This window comes from Oryctolagus cuniculus, chromosome 3 (genome assembly GCF_051225735.1).
Source record: "Oryctolagus cuniculus isolate XC-2025 breed Fujian yellow rabbit chromosome 3, ASM5122573v1, whole genome shotgun sequence".
NCBI lineage: Eukaryota > Metazoa > Chordata > Mammalia > Lagomorpha > Leporidae > Oryctolagus > Oryctolagus cuniculus.
The window spans coordinates 35480734-35493506 of NC_142869.1; the positions used below are offsets into that span (position 1 = coordinate 35480734).

Sequence of the window (12773 nt, forward strand, 5' to 3'; positions counted from 1 at the left end):
CCCACCCGCAACCCTCCCCTTATCCACTCCCTCTCCCTTTCCATTCACATCAAGATTCATTTTCGATTCTCTTTATATACAGAAGATCAGTTGAGCATACATTAAGTAAAGATTTCAACAGTTTGCTCCCACACAGAAACATCAAGTGAAAAATACTGTTTGAGTACTAGTTATAGCATTAAATCTCAATGTACAGCACACTAAGGACAAAGATCCTACATGAGGAGTAAGTGCACAGTGACTCCTGTTGTTGACTTAACAAATTGACACTCTTGTTTATGGCATCAGTAACCACCCTAGGCTCTTGTCATGAGCTGCCAAGGCTATGGAAGCCCCCTGAGTTCACTGACTCTGATCATATTTAGACAAGGCCATGGTCAAAGTGGAAGTTCTCTCCTCCCGTCAGAGAAAGTTACTTCCTTCTTTGATGACCCATTATTTCCACTGGGATCTCACTCGCGGAGATCTTTCATTTTTTTTCCCCCCAGAGTGTCTTGGCTTTCCATGCCTGAAATACTCTCATGGGCATTTCAGCCGGATCCGCATGCCTTAAGGGCTGATTATGAAGCCAGAGTGCTGTTTAGGACATTTGCCATTCTACGGGTCTGCCGTGTATCTCACTTCCCATGTTGGATCATTCTCACAGACTGGGATAAATTCAACTGCATTCTATGTGAGATGTTCAGATGGTAAAGTCCACAGGCAGGTAGATACTAGGTTTGAAGCAAGTTCAGATCAGAAGTGTGCATCTCTGGGTAAGTGAATCCATGGAGTAGATGAGATCCCATTGAAAAATCGGGATATAAGCCTGGTACACCACAACACAAGTAGGTAGAAGATGGGGCACCTGTCAATACTAAAAAGATATTTAAAAATCCTGGGAAGCTTAAGGATAGAGTTCCAAACTGTGAAACAGCATCAAAAATAGGAACTAAAAAGTAATCATGGACTTCAGCTATCCAAACTTGATCATCTTGTTGAGAAAATTTTAACTAAGTGTGAAAACAAAAGTGATTAGAACTAGCTTATTTATCTGTGTACTTCATCCCCAGGAGGGTGCAAAATTCATCAAAACACAACACTGACTTATTTATGTTCACATTCCTATCAATTAGGAGGGTGCTGACAAATTGTATAAAGAACTGTGCTTACAAGCATTAGCCCCTTATGTAATTCTCTCCCTTGAATCTAAGCTGAACTTTCTCTAACAGAACATGTTAAAAGCCATTCGTCACTTCCATGCCTAAGCTCCAAGAATACATGACTATTTCCACCTTTGTACTCGTTTCAGTCCTGGGTTGCCATGTCACAAATGCAGCTATCATACTATTCAGACCCTAAAAGCCATGTGAGAAGGATCATATCCCAAGACTTCATGGAAAAGAACCAACACATCCAGCTAAAAGCAAAAACCAAAGCCTCAGATGGATGGCCCCAGGCAAGATAACGTTGCTGGTCTCCAGCTAGTCAACTCATCCTCGCTGATGCACTAGACATGTGGACAACAATGCCATCTTGAACATCCCAGACCCAACAAACATTACACTAATCTTCTTCAATATACTTAGTCTAAGCTTCTGATCTATATGTTCATGTTGTTAGGTGTTATTTTAAGCTATAGTTGGTTTTGCAGTGTAGTAATAAATTGCTACAACAGATGGGAATGGACACATGGTAACAACTATTTCTTCAAAAAAGAACTTATTGACAATACTCTGTGTACCTGGAACTCTTGGAGCCAGAGGCCTCCACCTTTACTGATTTAATATTCTTGTGGGAGGACATAATAAATGCAGTGAAAATAAATACTGTCGTAAGGAGGGATGAGTTATTTGAATAGAACCAAAGCATAAAGAAGAAAAATGGGGAGTAGCCTTCCAGTGAGGAAGGCTTCCCAGATAATCAGTTATTAAGGATGGAAAAAAGGTGAGGAAAGCAGACAGGTGGATAACTGGGAGAAAATACTTCAGGTGGAGAACACAGCATATGAGGTAGAAGCTGACTGGAGTGTCTGAATAACATGCCAATAGCCCAACGTGCTGGGCATAAAGTGAGAGACAGCACATGGTATAAGACGAGGTCAAAGAGGTAACAGATTGTGTTTGAAGTCTCCAGGACCATACAGATTCAATGACTCACTGCAAGAACTCGGCACGCTGTCATCCTCACGCCTCTGATTAATTAGTGAAATGACACAAATCAACACTGGCACAAGGAAAAGGCATATGGGGGAGGGGAGAAGTCTAGAGGAGACCAGGCACAAGCTGCCAAGGGTCTCCTCCCAGTGGAGAGTGCATGTTTAATCCCTCCAGCAACGAGTTGTAACCACATATGTGAAATGTCGCCTACCAGGGTAGTCATTAGGGCCTCGCTGCCCAAGGATTTTATTGGACACTGGTCATTCAGGCTCTGCTTAGCGTGTACTACAATTCCAGACCTCCAGACAAAGAACAGGTCTTCAGCACAAACCATACTGTTTGCAAACAGTTTGTGCACAAGGAGTCATTCTTACCAAGAAATAGTGGTATAACCTTTTATAAATCTCAATGCCTGGATATCAGCCAAGACTCACGTTTGTCAGCGGGTCTTTTTTAGGACAGTAGTCTCAGGCCTGCTATGTTTGCATTTTTCTTCCCAGATAGCTAGATTGTGTAGAAACTTACAGGCCACCTTAGAGAGTCAGGAGCTATCAGGGATCTTGCAAAGAAGGATATTACCTGACAGCAGTAACCCTAGTTTTTGGGTTAGAAAGGGACATAATTGTGGGTACAAAGGGCAGAAATGGAGAAACTAAAGTCCATTGAAAGAAAAAGTAAACAAGCATGCTAACAGGAAAGATAGAAGTGGCCAGAATTCGAGTATGCTGTGAGAGCACAGTGAATCAGGTTTGTACACTGGTTGTATAGGAACCCTAAGAGGCAAACAGCAGTCAAGGGCAGTGATAAAGATTTCTGACTGGGCTACCTGGCTGGCCATTCATTGACATGGTTAGATTGTAGGATAAGTAGATTTGGAGTGGGGAGGGATCAGAAACTCAACGTGGGGCATACTGTGTGAGATGCCTACATGACATTCAAGCAGAAATGTCAACAGGACAGCAGCTGACAACAGTTTGAGGTTCAGGGGAACAATATAGATTGGAGCTATACAAACGGTATTTGAGGTCACATTACAGTTCATCTTAGCCCAAAGGCTGAGAAGTGACTGGGGTCATATTAGAAGAGCCACTATGTGCTAAGCCAAGAGAGAAAGTAGGGGCAAGGGATGGTAAGAACTGGATCCTGGAGTACTACAGTATGAAGAGGTAGGAAAGGAAGGAACGAACCAACCAACGTCTCAAGTTATGAAGAAAATTAGAGTGTGGGATCCGGGAAGCAAGCACTTAAAGCGCTTAGTATATTTAATAATCAGGAAATATCTAAATCTCAGTTAAAATTGTCATTTTTTCTCACTGCTGCTAGTTGGTCCACTGTCACCTAGTACTAGCCAGAGAGTGTGTATCCTCAGGCTGTTGCTTCAAAAGTGCAATCTGAGGTCAGTCTCAAATTGCTGCACAAGCCAGCTGTGTTGTGTTCCAGCATCTACAGGGAGCATTTCAGACTCAGAAGCTCGCTCTTCCATCTTGTAGCTACCAAGGAGTAAATGTAGAACTCTTTATTGGTGGCAAAGTTCTCATCAGAACAGAGCAGCAATGTCTGTCTATAAAATGTCAAGGAGTGCCTGGGATCTGAGCTTTAAACCAATGGTTGTCAAAAGCAGCTAAAGGACACCATCATGGTAGCACTGGATCTGACCTGTCCATTAAGGCAAGCCATTGTAGCAATTTAGTGAAAATTTAAATTTAATTCCTAAGTTGGACGAGGCACTTTTAAAATGTTTAACAGCCATATATGGCTAGTTGCTACCCTACTGAAGAACACAGATACAGAACTTTTCCATTATCATAGGAAGTTCCTTTGGGCCCAAAGCTCTGGATTTTTAATAGACATGTCAGCCCCCTCAGAGAACACTCTCATAAAAGTCTGATAGCACTACCATTTGTCCAACTTCCTCAGAGAGGACCTGGATTCCCAGAGTACCCTGGTAATGAATTCTTGGTTCACTACAGTATTTGAGCACAAGGCTCCAAGCTGCAAGTCAAGGCTGTCAATCTTACACAGGACAATTAAACCTAGCTCAGGTGGACTAAACTGAAAATTCAGGCCAGAAACCCTATGTGATATTACTGATTACAACAGAGGACATGTGCATGGATGCATACAAGAGGGGATGGGAGAGAAGCGAAGGGACAGGTCAGGGGGTGGAGACAAAGAGAGATAGATATCAGATCTAGGGGCACAAACTCAAATGCCTACCTCTGAGTAAGGCAAACAAACGATGCATTAAGTAGATCATAAGAAAGTGAGAATAGGGTAAACAGTTAAGCATGACAATATCTGGAGGCAGTAACAGACACTGGAGCCCTAATAATTCCTTGCAAACACCACAGAGGTGTCTCAGTTCCAAATGATAGCTGTCGAACAGACAAGTAAAGCCCAGTATCCTCAGAGCTTCTGCTTTGTTCTACCCCAAGAGATAAAAATTTGGACTTTCATATGAAATGTCACAATATTTAAACACTGACAAGTGGAAATATAACAGAGCAGTCTTAAGAAAATATATCTCTGGGTCACAGCAGGGCCCAGGAACTCTGTTTGGAAAGTATATAGGCTGTTCATTCAAGTGGAGAGGCAGAACCGAAACCTATTAGAGCAGTTCTACCCTGCCAATGGTGAGGAAGTTCCATCCACATGCTAGCACACATGTGAGGAGAGGACTGGATAGAAAAGCAAACACTCAGTCAGTACCCAATAGATTAAAAAATATTTTAGGAATCCAGCCTGGGCATGGCTTACACACATGAGAACCTTTAACTCTTTAGGTAATAAAGCATCAAAAAAGAGACGTTCAGAAATTCAAGAGTTCCAGCCCATTCCTCCAGGCTAGTACTATACAACATATTAAATTCTTGTTAATATACAAATTCCCTTGAATCATGATTCCACAATTCATCAGAATAGGGTCGTTAGTCTTGGACTATTTCCAGTTGTAGAGAGGTCTTTACTTGTAGAATGAATTATTCAAAATCTGTGAACAAACAAGATTCATTTTGAGAAGTCTATCAAAGGCTTCCTTGCTTTTAAACAAAATGTACTCATATACACAGTTAGGTCCCCAGGTCAGCATTTAGAATTCCAGCATACCCCCATCCTACGAACTTACTACTTTATTCATCTCAACTCCTGAATACTCTGTACACCCTCATTGCTGGACACATTATTTTTTTCACCCTCAAAATATTCATTTTTCAAAAATTTTCTGAAAACCCCTCATAAGCATGAATTTCCAAAAAGCACCAAAATACTTTGTTTTCCACACTTTTTGAAGTGCCCTCATGTGCATATACACATATAAAATGAATGTTCAATATAATAAATCATTTGAGCACATTCTATAGGAAGAATTCACTCCATGTGGGTGTACAAAGATACAACCGCGTAATCCAAGTTTAGTCTGTGGATACCTAGCAGTGTAGGTTGTCAGAAAATGTTAAGGTCAAATGAGTTCAGTAACACAAGAAGATTAGTAGTTGCTTAGTGGTTCTCAACCATAGCTGGGCATTAGAATCATTTGGAATGCTTTTAAAAACACCTACACCAGGGGCTGGTGCTGTGGTGTAGAGGGTAAAGCCACCCTGCAGTGCTGACATCCCATATGGGCGCCGGGTCGAGTCCCGGCTGTTGCACTTCCGATCCAGCTCTCTACTATGGCCTGGAAAAGCAGAATATGGCCCAAGTCCTTGGACCCCTGCACCCATGTGGGAGACACAGAAGAAGCTCCTGGCTCCTGGCTTTGGATCAGCACAGCTCCGGCCATTGAGCCATCTGGGGAGTGAACCAGCGGAAGAAAGACCTCTCCATCTCTGCCTCTGCCTTTCAAATGAATAAATAAATCTTTAAAAAAAAAAATACCTACAGCCACAACCCACTTCAAACCCACTTATGAAAACCTTGCCAAAACAAAAAACCTCAGGCATTTGTATTGTTTAAAATGTTAAATGTTAAAATTGGAGGCAACTAATATTCAGTCAGGGTTGAGTCTCTGTAGGTTATGGTTCAATCACCTAGTCAACTGTGACATGTAATTTTGATGATAAATTTAACTAATTACTCAAAGACCACCACTATAACTACTTAAGAAGACAATCACTTCTCTCCTAACTACATCATGAAATTGGATTTAGAGCTTGGGACACTGACAAAGCACCCGGATCCAGTGATAAGCAATCCCATAATTCTCACCCCTCAGTCAATTCACCTCCCCAGTGGAGTTTATCACATACCAGCAGGAACTTCTAAGTCCCCAGTTTCAGAACACAATTACAACTTTCCCAAAATCCACCCCTAGTTTTTCAACATTTCACCTACTTCTGGCCTTATCTGATGTTGATTCAGCTGGTTCCCAACATTCCACAAATACCAATTATCTTTTATTATACTCAGCAGATAATGTTTATTTCTCAGAAGCTGCTTAAAAAAAAAAAAAACTAGGGTGGCCTTCTTGGGCATTACACACCCTCCAAACTTTAGAAACCTCAATTCCCATCCTCAACACTGAAATCTGCCTTTCTCCCATCTAAAATCGTTACAGCCCTGCAAGAAATGGACTTAACTTAACATCCATGTTCCCACCAAGTCGGTTTCTTTTCCACACTCTCCATCTGGATTATCTAAGAGACCTTGCCCACTTTTCCACTTGTAATTAGGATGATGACTATTTTTCATACTTAATTGGAAACCCTGAAGTATTCACTTCAGATGTTAGATTTCTCCCAGTAATGTGTAGACCTGTATCATAAAAACATAATCAGAGGAACGAGAAGCTGTCCCAATATCCACGGAAGAAATGAAACTGTCGTCTTTAGGCTCTTCTGTTATTGAAGCAGTTAGTAAATGAAACTGCCTTTTTAAAGCAAGTTGTAACAAATAAAATGGGAAAATTCTAATGCAAAAACATACCGGGCTGTGTAGTTAATTTCATTAATGAGAGTAAGGACCTACAGACACAGCTCCTGGGTTCAAATCCCAAATCCACCACATACTGGTCATGATGCTGTGTCTTTTCTCCCTACTCTGTAAAGTGGAGATAACAGTGCCTACTTGGGGTTAAGAGTACATCACGCAGTACATGCCAAGCTCCCAGCACAGGGTCCGTATGGACTAAGCTTAACAAAGTCAGCAGTGATTGTTACATGGCTGAGTGCAGAACCTAAAGTCTTTCTTCCAAGGAAACAAGGCTTAAGTTTTTTACTCATGACAGGTGAATTTTTTAAGTATGTTTTTCAAACTGAACTGAGATTTCTAATGTTTTCCAATTATTTAAATTCACCGGATAAAAGCATGGGATTTGTTGCCACTTGGTTACCATTAGGAATACCATTCAATATTAGTTAAGCCGTGTTATGATTATACCATTTAAAATGATACCATGTGAGAGGAGTGTGTGTGTGTGTGTGTGTGTAGGGGGGGTAGATCATTCACCACTTAAATTGAAATTTTTAAAAGTCAAAAAAGGGAAAGAGCTCAAAAGCTGCAGCTGACCTTTAAATGTCACATCCATTAATACATGTATCAATGTAAACACAGGAAAATATAATGTCTGGTAACAGGAAGCTGATCAATGCAATCACATTATGGACTCAGTAATACAAATTATGCTTGCAGTCCAGAATATCGATAGCTTTGAAACACCTTTTAAGATCAAATTACAATGCATTAAATTTGCTCTAGCTGATTCTTTGTATGTTTCTCACAAGTTGGTAGCTTACCTATATAACGTGGACAGCTCCCTGTACTAAACTTGTAAACACGTAAAAACCGAGAGCATGAACTCTCTGTACTAGTGAGTGAAAATAATCATCTCACTTTCATCATTTAGCCCACCTTCAAAAGTTAGTGATATATTTCAAAAACAATTGGTTACTTGTTTATATCATGTAATACAATTAAAAAGATACAAACAGCACACATCATTATAACTACAGCAAATAAAACCAAGGAGATTTTCATGCAACTTTATAGGCCACTTAAAATTTTCTCCCCCCCTCCAGCTCAATTCTATTAGTAAACATCTCATTCGGCCATATATTAACAGACCTTTCACTATACTCCCTTCCAATTCTTGACTGTTCAAAGAAATGTACACATGAACTTCTCCATTTACGTTGTGTGTGTGTGTGTGTGTGTGTGTGTGTGTATGTAATTCTTAGTGGAAGCATAGAAAGTGCATATGTTTTCTTAAATCCCTAATCTACATACTTGAGACAGAATTAACTTTATACTTTGCATAACCTTTAAGAAGTTAAAAGAATTTACAAATTGCATTTTTCCATCACTAGATCAGCCAACTCACTATTCCTATAGTACCATGGCATGAGTACAAACGTTAAGAGAAATACTGATTTCTAAAACGAGAGTTTGCGATGCCCTTTTTGCGAAGGATTTGAGGCAATACCAAACGTTCAATTCAGAGGATTCAACAAGTTACCAGGTACTTTTCAATGCCTCCATTGAAGAATGTGTCCCATGAAGAAGTCCCAGAATCCCAGTGTGTTACCTAGACACCTGACATGAGTTCTGGTGCCCAGTGAGATTTTCTTCCGAACATATACTGCACACTTAAAAACAATCACTTGATTTTTATTCGACCCTAACTTCAGGGACAGCGCTCATTCAGTAATCAACCAGGATCCGACAGAGCACACACGCATAATAAATACTCCTATAATGTGTGGCGTGACACTGAAACACTCAAAATGCAGACTGACTGGGGTGAGCAGACAGCATTGTACCACCCGAGTTCCTGCTCAAGTCGCTGGGACAGGACCGCTGAAGACGTGCAAACTCCTACCGTCCCAGAGTCCGTGCGTGCTATTTGCACCCATCAACTTTCTCTCAGTTCCAGGAGCCACAGTGGGCCGGGCCTCAGCGGGACCAAATCACACCTGAGGCGAGCAGCACCTCTGAAGACGTTCCCGCAACAAGTTCTAAGCCCCAGCGTCTCCCAGATCAACGCAGGTTCTCATCAGCAGAGGATCTCCTTAAAGAGCAGATGGGAGCCCGGGGGCGTGGATTAGGGACCGAGATCCGGCGTTCCACTGGGGGCCCCCCGAGGGTTTCCCACGCCTCAGTACCGCCCACCACTCTTCGGCGAGGCCCACACGCGCCCAGAGACAACCAGGTCGCTTCTAGGAGCCTCACAAGGTCGGGACCACGAGCAGTGGCCGCGAGCCGCGCCCCCCGGGTCCTCGGGGCACCTGGGTCTCAGCCGCGCCCCCTGCTCGCGCCGCGCGCCTCTCACCTTCTCCCGGGTCTTCAGGTACCGCTGCAGCGCCTGCTGGGTGAGCTCGCCGACGCGCAGCTGGCCCTCCTTGCAGGGCACCACGATGCCCGTCCTGCCGAAGCACACGGTCACTTTCATCCTGAACAGGTGTCTCTGGCCCTGCGGGCGCAGCCCCCCACTCTCGGGGGACGCCCGGAGCCGGCGGGCCTGGAGACCCGGGGCGTCTCTGCCCGGCGCCCCCTCAGGGCCGAGGGCTCGCGGCAGCGCCCCTTCCACGCGCGGGCAGGCGGGAATCGGGGAGGGGGCGGCAGCGCCAAGGGCTACCTCCTAGGTGGCCGGGGCCCCGGGACGCGGCGACTCCGGGGCCGGCTCCTCCTCCTCCTCTGCCGCTGCTGCTCCTGCTCGGGCCCGGCCAGGGCGGTTGCTCTGCGCCCGCCAAAGTGAAACTGCCGGCCCGGCCCGGCCCAGCTCTGGCCCTGGCCCTGGCCTTGGCCCTTGCGGCAGTGGCAGGGCCGGTCCTAGGCCCCGGGCTGGAGTGGGCGGCGGCGGCGCGCGGGGCCCGAGTTGGGAGGAAACTTTTGCGCCGGCTCCCAACTCCTCTGCGCTGCGCTGCGCTGCGCTGCGCCGCGCCGCGCTCTGGCTCCCGCGGCCCCCGGGCCGGCCTGGGCCCGACTCTTAAAGGGGCCGCGGCGCTCCCGGGCTCCACCGCACGCTTGGAGGCGCCCGGCTGGGACCGTGCGATGCGGTAACTGGAGCCCGGAGCCTGTTCCCCTCACTCGGTCTCTCTCTGGCTGTGCTCTTTCCACAGGCAGACTCAGAGCTCTGGGGAACTGTAACCGGACCTGCAGGCTGCCCACGGGGAATTGAAACTGGATCTCATAAAACATACTCAGGGACTCGCGAGGAGACGCCCTTCGCCCTTCGGGTGGGGGGAATCGAAGCAAGATTCTAAGAAAGCCCGGGAGCAGGTGCTTCTCGCCACGCCCACCAAAAACACCCCCAGGAGAGTAGTTTGCAGGTAATGAGGTGCAGGTATGGCCACAGGGCCTGTTAGGAACTCGTCTTAAGCACAGCATGGCAGCCGCCCTTCGGAGCCCTAAGAGGGCTTACCCCAAGGAACCTGTGGCAAACCTACCCTTGAAACTCTACCTTCCGCACACCAGGACACTGGGTTTCCCCGCCCAAGTTCTCCTGCCCACATAGAGTCGCTTGTATTTATGAAGTGACCTTCTGAAATGTCAGTCCCGCTGGTTATTTGACTAGGAAAACAACAACAACTCCTTAAACACCTTTAGGCTGATGATTTAGCAAGTGTGAATCTGTTTCCAAAGTGAAAGAGCCAGGCCAGGAGGGGTGGAATTTAATAAGCAACATTTGTATGCTTCCTCGCCTAAATGAGCTCCGTGAACAACAGCTGAACTTCAACCCTGTAAGGTAAATCTTGGCATACAGAACCGTTCTCAGGGACGTGAAGGGACTTACCAGGTCATGGAGTTAGTTCTGTGGAAAGCAACCCAGGTATCCAAAATTGGAGCTCTGATTTCTCGGAAAGCAGTTTGCTTGCCAAACCAGTTCACCCCACAAGATCCTCAGGGCTTGGGCAAAAATTGTGATTCAGGAAGTCCTATCCCTACTTTTGCCTGGCATCCTGTATCAGAGGACTGGTTCAAGTCCAGGCTACTCCATTTATGATCCAGCTGCCTGCTAATGCACCTGGGAAGGCAGAAGAAAATGTCCCAAGTGCTTTGGCTCCTGCTACCCAAGTGGGAGATCAGGATGGAGTTCCTGGCTTCTTCCTCCAACTCTGGGCATTGTGAACATTTGGGAAGTGAACCAGCAATAGAAAATCTCTCTCTCTCTCTCTCTCCCCCCCTCCCTCCCTCCCCCCCTCTTTCCCCTCCCCATAAATAAAGTTTATAAAATCCTCAAGGCTACATCATCTGTTTCCCTACAAAAGGATTTGCTCCTATGTCAAGACACACTGAAATAGAACTTTAATGGCCTAGGATGACATGATGTGTTTTAACTAGTTTTTCTAAATTTTAGTTCATTCACATACTCAGTATATATTGGTTCTTTTCTGTGTCTATAGGGCTTTGTATAAGGTCAATGTCAATAAAGAAAATAATGTATTCCAAATCAATTTCAAGAAAATGTATATTAATCGGTATAATTTAGTTGCATATCTAACACAAACTGACTTAAATAAACCAGACAGAATTGATTTTCTCTTAAAATCAGAAGATCCAAGGAACACTCTACTGAGGCCAGATTGCAAGCAAGACTCACAACCTGTGCTCCAGGGCCATGTCCTCGTACTGGTTCTGTGTGGCTCAGTGCAGCCTGTAATGCCAGGCGAGCTCTCCCCAAAGGAAGTACTTCATCCTCCTTTTAGAAATGGGGAACCGACATCAAAAAAGGTGAAGCAATTTGCTTAAGGTCACATTCTTAGAAAGTAGCAGAGCCTGTTTGAGAACCCAGACAGGAGAAGGACCAAATGAGCAGATCAAACAAGTTCATGTGTGACCCTCGCTTTTCCTTCTGTGTGTTATATGGACATGCAGAAAGAAACAGCAAAGCTCCTCAACTGATGAAAACTTATTCTGCTATTCTTTTTTCTTCATGGCTGTTCCCCCCAACACACATACCTGGCCTTTTCCCTCATAGTTGCTGCAGACTCATCTTCTGCTCAGGTAATGAACAGTTCCTGTTCCTGTTCCTTTTCACAAACTCCTTGGCAGCCCGATTTTCACCCTTCCCCTGGGCCTGGCTTTGAAAATTCCCAGGTGAACATGAAAAACACCCAGGTTCACCTACTGCAGGAGACTGGGAAATAACAGAGGCTGTGCATTTGTGAAATGATGGAAGAGATGAGGCTGGACACTGATGTGAACAATGCATTGTGTATTCCTGCACACCAGGTAGTGAAATTTTATGGCTTCAACTTAGGAATTCTGAAAAGAGGGTAGTGTTTCTGTCATATTTACTAAATAGGCAGGTTAAAGTTGTTATTCACCCTCATCACAGCATGCACAGAAATAATTTATCATATATTAGGAAATGATATAAAGGAACAGAGTTGCAACACACAGTCATTCATGCCCAAAAAATTCCTAAATCAATATTTCATGCCCCACAGGACTTCCTGGGCAGAAGACAATAAATAATTTGCCTTGATTGAGTAACACCAGAGGATTCTAGGCCTAGGTTTTATTTTCTTGTTTTGCCTGCTGGATGGATAAATAATGCCTGTGATGTGATATTTTCCCATTTGTTATCCAACATCTTAGCAAGCTTTGGAATAGACAGTGAAAACATGTAATCCACAGAAAACAATACTTATTGACCAATATTATTAAACTGCCTCCCATGAGGGAAGTGCAACTAAAGTG

The 12773-nt window shown here is 44.5% G+C and overlaps 1 protein-coding gene across 5 annotated transcripts in view; it reads right to left on the bottom strand.

The window, feature by feature from the left end:
• Positions 1-10653, bottom strand: part of PARD3B (par-3 family cell polarity regulator beta) — a 1145366-nt gene extending 1134713 nt beyond the window's left edge. Inside the window, exons 1-2 of one of the 5 annotated variants that reach the window (XM_089330006.1) lie at positions 10531-10653; positions 9400-9493 (exon numbers count right to left, since the gene is read on the bottom strand). Coding sequence is in view for 2 of the 5 variants with exons in the window: in XM_089330007.1 (XP_089186133.1) it covers positions 9400-9493; positions 10224-10261 (132 nt within the window). In the remaining 3 variants the exon portion in view is untranslated. Of the gene's footprint in view, positions 1-9399; positions 10158-10223; positions 10403-10516 lie in introns of those variants that run through there. The other 4 variants (XM_089330005.1, XM_089330004.1, XM_089330007.1 and 1 more) reach the window with 4 other exon arrangements.
• Positions 10654-12773: the final 2120 nt, after the last annotated feature.